We start from the raw sequence: 7,667 nt of genomic DNA, 5'->3' as shown, positions 1-7,667 counted from the left end.
CTTGTCCCGGACAAGCGTTAATGTCAAGCCCTGTGTATGTTTATGACGAATGACGCAGGCTATACACGTCAGTGTCATTTTCACTCATTTTGATACACATCTTTCCCATATAGTGGACTGTATAGGGAATAGTGCAGGAGTGAATAAGGGAACGGTTTCAGACACAGCATGTGACTGTGCACAACTTGTGATGTGAGGTAAGCACTGTTCAGCTGTTATTGGCTGTCCGTTGCTAAGCATTTGGTTGTATCATTTTACCCCTGCTTTGTTCACACTGCACACAATCTGCACCACAATGCTGGATTATCCCTGCAAAAGCGGGGCTAACCCTGCTTTGGAACAGGGTTATATAACCCCGGGTAAAATGCGGGGATAACCCTGCTTCCACATAATGTTGTGGAAAAATTTCAGTCTTGTAGTTCAAAAAATCTCTCAGAGAAGGTCCGGATGTTGAGGAGTTAACTTTATTTGCTCGAGCCAAACAAAGTGAGATGTTCAAAGTCATCTAAAAACCAAGTGTTTTCAGTCTACAGTTATAGTAAAACTTCTGAAAGGTGGTCCTCTCCAAAACCAATCAGGTATTTTCCTGTTATCTCTTATTTTTATTAACCAATTGTTAATTGTCTGCCACCAATAAGTCCCAGGTTCTAAAACCAATCAGGTATTTTCCTGTTATCTCTTATTTTTATTAACCAATTGTTAATTGTCTGCCACCAATAAGTCCCAGGTAACAAGGTACGTATCTAATGGTGGTACGCTGGTTATTACATCATTTTTAAAATAATTTGCATACAATGGTTACTACACGAGACCACCAAACAAGCCATGGTCTCCATACGAGACGGCGTGGCGTACGTGCGTAATCATGGTTACTTGTAAACAGTGGAAAATCCCCAGATTTTAGAGAGAACACAACAGGCTTCAAACTCTAGGCCTCTAAAAACATCACTGGATTTTACTTTGTTACATTGTGCTCAAATGTGCTTTAAACATTCATAAAGTGACATTAAGTGCATTTATATGAACAATCATTGGTTACAGGTACAGATTGTGTCATTAAATCATCAATTCTTCTTCAAATAATCAAATTATCATCATAAACCTACTTATATGTAATTATTCTTATTGACTATGATTTCAGATCAACCCATCTATGTACTAATGTTCCTATGAATACTTCTCAATACTTTTTAGGTATTTTATCAAGTGCATTTATAACTGTGGTGAAAAATAAGTGCTCAATACTTGTAAAAACATGTATATGTGCCCAGAAATTACACAATACCATGTAGTTGGTCAAATACTTGTGTATGTAACTTATTATATATAATATATTCATAACAGGTAAAAAGGTCCAACATATACCGTGTTTAGCAAATAAGTCCAACAAATTACAGTAAATAAAAATAAAAACAATAAATAAGGAAGCATGAAATTGAAACGTACAAATATGCAGACAGTTATATCCCATTAACTATAGGTTTTATTTGGTCCAAAATATTATTTTATTTTCATTATTTTAATAGTCCAAGACTAATTTTGGAAAATCCAAACTATTAAATTTTACTCTGTTCAAAACACACTATGCATTCAGTCTAGAATCAACACTGTTGCATTGTGTTCTCAAATCAAGGGAATTTCATAAGGGTCAGGTCATGTTGTCACATTTCTATTATTGTCACACAGGTTTCGTGTCTTTACAGTGTGTACAGAGTAATAGTTTGTACAGGTGTGTGTTTATGGCAGTGCATTGAATAAATAGCTGTGGGAAGGGGGTTTAAAGTTCATCTCTCATTCAGACTGGGCTGGAAAAACCTTTTTGGTATTAGAGATACTGTAGTTTTTAGTTTATTCAGAGTATTTTATATTTATTTTAGTTTACATTTCAGTATTTAGAGCTAGATATATTTTAAAAATGTTTAACATTGTTACATTTCTCAAGGCCATGAAGTGATGTGTCAAAACTAATGCAACTTTTGATCTTGGTTTTTATTTGACTTTTTACACTTTACAATAAGGTTGCATTTGTTAACGTCAGTTAATTACATTAGTTAACACAAACTAAAAAAGCAAGAATTGTTAGGTCATTTCCACATTTCCACTACATATTTAAATTTTTTCTCGTAACCTTCAACTTTAAGTTAATGCACAATGAACACGTGCAACCAGTAAACAATTATATTAGGATATATGTTATTACAATATGCTCTCTTTGATAGTTCATGTTTGCTCATTAAATAATGTTACGATTGAGACCTTAAGTGTTACCCAATTAGGGGTTTTTTTGTTCATGTTTTTGAATTTTTTTGACCTGGCTTTTCTCTTTATCCTGAATCTGATAGGGTAACATAGTAACTATTTTGATCTTTTTCTTTCGCTTACTCTATCAAATTCATAAAGGGGTCAGGTGGAAACAAATCCTCAATTACAAGCGATTATATAGAGCACCAGTACAACCAAAACCCAAACGGCTCGGTCCAGTTTACTGCAGGTCGCATGACTTACATCGTGGACTTCACTGGTAATGCATCACCTCTGAAAAAAATGTCTTTCTTGACTTGCTTGACAATAACTTTGTTCATTTGTTTTCTTGACAAATAAATGCAGTTTTTCGATTTCTGTTTTCTGAAAACTTAAGCCATGACTCAAACCAACCTGTCCACACACATGAACAGAAAAGTTAGAAGGCGGCCGAAATTCAACTCAATAGTAACAGTCAACAGCAGGTATGAAAAACATAACATTATTCATTTCACTAAAAATAACCCATTTATTATTTATACAGTAAAAGCATTTTTTATAAGCTCAGGGACAATGGACTAGATTCATGAAACATGCTGAAAATATCTCTCTGTTAATAGTTTGAAAACCATACATACATTTTCTATCATAAATGCTTACAGCACCATAATGTTGAGCCTTTTTAGAGTTTCTCTCTGTAAAGTATTTGTATAAGCGGTTTAGGATAATATATGGATGGTAGTTTGTAAAATGCATTCTTGCAGAAATTTAATGTGACCGCAGATGTAAAAGTTGCACTGCAATATTTTTGACTACTCACGATGTCAACCTAAAGTTAGTTGTTGAAATCTTTTCTTAAAACCAAAATTATGTAAATTCACATGACAGTGATTCTTTGAATGATCTTGTATCACATGTTGTATCACATGCAGTTCTCTCTCTGTGACCCCAACAAATTCATCTACTGAATGCATCTGGGAGTTTATGGGCGATGAAGGCATCTGGACTGAGTATCAGAAACCAGTGAGTCTCCATTTGTGTGTCTTCAACCTAACAAAGTGTTATCACATCTAATGCAGCAGCTGAAATGTTCAGTCTCACAGTTTAATGGACTACACTGTGTGCACAGGGATGTTCACTGGATAGTCCAGAAGTGGAGAGATTGTATCAGCTTAATCCTCAGTCCCAGGTTTCATTCACTGCTGGCCGACAAATTTATACACTTGATTTTAGTGGTAAGATTTTGTTATACTGTAAACAAATACAGTACCACTATACACAGTGCTTTGTATTATAAAAATGATGATACTACCAACATGAAGACAATCACATGATGAGGCCTTTTACAATAAATCTACCAAAATTATTAGAATATATTATTATACAATATATTACCATTTAAAACATTTTATAATGTAAGGGGGTACAGTTATTTAAAATAAAAAGGCTTTTTTTATTTCAAATCCAATTTTATGTAAGTGTAATTTAGTTGGTTAGCTAGGTTTTACAGGAATAATGAAAATGTGTATAAAATATTGTGTTATAGCTGTCACTTTTATCTACAGGAATGCATCAAGTGAATAAGAAATATGGTACAAAAAGACACGTGAGGAGAATAGCGTGTGAAGCCCAGCAAACAAACAGGTATGAATCTAGTAATAAAAACGAACATTTCCAGTATTACCAGTATCATAAAATCATCATAGAATGGACCATGATTGTTTCTTTACAAATATTTATAAAATGTGTTGTAAATTTAAATGCAAATGCATTACACTTCTACCATAATTTGTTTTATATCACAGTCAATTCTCACAAGCTTGCTGGCAGTTCAAAGACATGGACGGCAACTGGAAGAATTATAGTAAAGTAAATGTTTTTTTTTTTTACGTTTTGATAACAAAACATAAGACTATGTGCAGATACTAATATGTTAAAATTGTAATCAAACATACAGAATGCAATTTTGCATAATACCTATAAAAAAGTTTTAATCATTTGCTTGCATTTCAGGAAATGCAGTTTCAATTGAATTAGCTTAACTAAGCTTAATGGCTTTTTAAATTGAATTAGCTAATAAGCTATTAAGCTAATTTTCCTAAAAAAGACATTTAAATTTCACACAGCACAACACAAAATGTTCTCCACGTTGTTTTCATATAATTTAATAAAATACTACAATGTCTACATTTGAATAGAACTTAAAAATTAGAACAATATTGATTATATAATACTTTAGAGCATTCCGAGAAATTCAATCTTTCCTGTGGTCGATAAAATAAAAGAATACTGTAAGAAATGTGAGAAAATATATAGAAATGAATTACAAATTTCTGTCTTTTTCTAATCCTTTTATAACATCGATTGTTATAATTTATGGGAAAACACATGCTGAACTCGAACCAGTGTGTTTCATAAATCTAATGGACTTTGTGTAGGGTGGTTCTCGGGGTCATTGCAGTGTATCTAGTCAAGATATCGAGGCTCAGTACCAGTTGGATACCGTCAAAATGAGCTTCAGGGCGGGCAGATTCAACTATGAGCTTAACTTCTCAGGTGCGTAGACATAAAATAATTATATTTATTATAGAAATCTGATGGCTTGTGTTTAGTGATCCGTTATTTTCATATTTGCATTTTTCTGCAGACATGACCCAGACAAATCTGTCCACTAACACCAGAAGATCTGTACGTCGCATTGAGCAGTGACCTCACCTGCCAGTTCTTAATTATTACTGTTTACTTACATTTTTATGTGCATTTCTCAGGTAGACAACTGCCTTATAGCCATTCTCAACCTCTACTGCCCCGATGCACTATGTTTTTTCAGCATTATAAAACAGATATCTCTGATCCTTTATGCTGGATTGTTGATAGCTGTGTATAAAGTATAAACTTTTTTCAAGTGCATTATCTAAATAACTGAGTGTGCCAATTGCTATTCCTTATGGTGGATTTGTTTAACTCAAAATGCATTTTATAAATAATTCCAAATTATAAGTAATTAATTATATGTCAAGATATGTGATATATATCACAGAAATATTTATGCGGTCACAATAAGCCATGGGGGAGTTTTTTTCCACTATTTGTTTCATAAAAAATGATGATGTGGAAAATAATAGGCTTAACAGGGTATATATATTTGTTATAAATAAATAAAATCATTTTGAAAGACTGTGACATTTATTTGATGGTGATGGCGGTGGATGTATTGTATTAGTAAAATAATTGGATACAAATTTGTACTACTTCTGTAAACAGTGTTTTCAAACTGGGTATGGATCCAGAGGGCCACGGATTTTGTGGCATTTTATGAAATATAGAAATTTGATGTTTCAGCATTGTATAACTGAATATGTGTTTGAAAGTCTTATTTGGGGGCTGCAAAACTGATGCATTCTACACAAATGGGGCCTTACAAGGAAAAGGTTTGAGAACTGTCATATGATACACTACAACACAAAATTTTAACACAAAGAAGTTATGTATGAAGGCAAGTGTTACCCTTGAAATAATAAATTTATTTGATTGCAAAAATCACCATCTTACCAACAATCTAGTTCACATTTTTTAAATTAAAACAATCCCACATTATCATTTTAACCTACAATAACTGCATGTAGTGCAACACTCATACAGTTAGTCATTTTTTACAATCTCCATCATAGACCTCTTATTGCACAACTCTCAACATAAGGCCTCTTATTCATAAGACCAGGAAAAGTGTTCCCTTTAAATAAAACCTATCTGGATATTAAACATCCTCTTCATGAAAATGATTCGCTTACAACAGTTTTTAAAAAACGGTAAGTGGCAGTTCACCTTCATATACTGTACACATCATTCATGTGGTCGTAGAAATCCGCATTTTGGAGACCTGCCGTGTCGCAGCTATCCATTTGGTCATGATATGGAATATATTCAATTGGTCACCAGACTGATCTCCTCAACAGAAAACTTCAGAGGTGCAAACGCTAACATACAAAACAAGAGACTGAATGTGGCGCCACTGTTTGATCAGTAACTTTCCATAAAACACAACATTACGGAATATATAACTGGGAACACTGGGAAGGAAGTAACAGTAGAAAGCAGACAAACACATCAAGCCTTTTTTATGATAAAGGAGCACAGCCACTTTGTGTACTTGTAAAGCCATTTGTACTTCTGCATATTTCAATTCAATACACATGTCGTTCAAAACCTGTATATGACTCTTCTGGAACACAAAAGGAGATAAATTGAGAGATGTCACGGTGGTTTTGTGTCCATACATTGGAAGTCAATAGGGGCCAATGTTGTTTGGTAACCAACGGCCTTCAAAATATCTTCTTTTGTGTTCTGCAGAAAAATAATTTTTGGGTGAACTATCCGTTTAAGAATTATTTTTACATTACTGTAATGCAAAATGATACTTGCAACAGTTCAATAGGTTCAGTTGCAAGTATCATTGTATTGTATGCAGATATTATGACTTCCATTGTTACATTATAGCAATGAGAATCTGAAGTGGTATACTTCATTGTAATTACAAAAACATCATAAAAGTCATGAAAACAGCTTTTGCTTTAAGAAAAATTATATACAATCATTATTTCATCCAGGAATGGTTTTACGAATTTGTTCCACTCATGTTTCATAAATGAAGCTCGTGAATTCTGTTCAACATCCGCCATTACTGGCTAATGAAGCACAAACTCTTTTGAAAGAACTGACAACATCCCAACACGACAAACCCTACAGTTTCCAGCTCGATTACATTTAGTGCAACTACAATATGCCAGTGTCCTCATTTTGAGACTTCTCCTCAGTGTATCAAAGTATATATCAGTATGAAACTCAAACAATATCACCGGTTACGGTATATACACAAAGAATACATTACAGATCTGTCGCTTGTCACTTTTAGCTCAGAGTTGGGAGAAAAACTGAGAGACTTTCAGCAAAAACAGCTTGGAAGTTGGTTCATTCTGGCGAGGGGTAAACGTGACACTCCAGCAAAAACGAAATGAAACCAAAAGTGCTCGAGTTTGACGCTACCATCTAAAATTGGCCTTCTCTTTTAAGCTTTGATTTATTTTTCTTTCTAAAGGTTAAGATGACCGACCGTGTGAATACAAATCTTCCACTGACTAAAGCAACTATCGACAGAAGAGCCCAAACGTCTCGCTTCTTAAAGGGATAGTTCACCGAAAAATGAAAATTCTGCCATCATTTACTCGCCCTCAGATTGTTCTAAACCTGTATACATGTCTTTGTTCTGCTAAACACAAAGGAAGATATTTGTAAGAATGTCGGTAACTAAACAGATCTCATCCCTCATTGACTCCCATTGTGTTTATTTTCCCTACCATGGCAGTAAATGGGGGATGAGATCTGTTGGATACTGACATTCTTCCAAATATCTTCCTTTGTGTTCAGCA

General features: G+C 33.9%; 1 protein-coding gene across 1 annotated transcript; it reads left to right on the top strand.

Moving 5' to 3' along the window:
• Positions 1 to 1,442: 1,442 nt before the first annotated feature.
• On the top strand, positions 1,443 to 7,638 carry si:ch211-244b2.3 (uncharacterized protein LOC557230 homolog). The gene is made up of 8 exons (XM_057324274.1): positions 1,443 to 2,521; positions 2,639 to 2,726; positions 3,174 to 3,264; positions 3,371 to 3,476; positions 3,807 to 3,885; positions 4,047 to 4,110; positions 4,680 to 4,797; positions 4,889 to 7,638. Exons 1-8 carry the CDS (start codon positions 2,497 to 2,499, stop codon positions 4,948 to 4,950), a joined length of 633 nt encoding a protein of 210 aa, XP_057180257.1. The 5' UTR covers positions 1,443 to 2,496; the 3' UTR covers positions 4,951 to 7,638.
• Positions 7,639 to 7,667: the final 29 nt, after the last annotated feature.

The sequence above is a fragment of the Triplophysa rosa genome, linkage group LG24 (assembly GCF_024868665.1).
Source record: "Triplophysa rosa linkage group LG24, Trosa_1v2, whole genome shotgun sequence".
Taxonomy (NCBI): domain Eukaryota; kingdom Metazoa; phylum Chordata; class Actinopteri; order Cypriniformes; family Nemacheilidae; genus Triplophysa; species Triplophysa rosa.
This window is presented reverse-complemented; position numbering and strand designations above follow the sequence as displayed.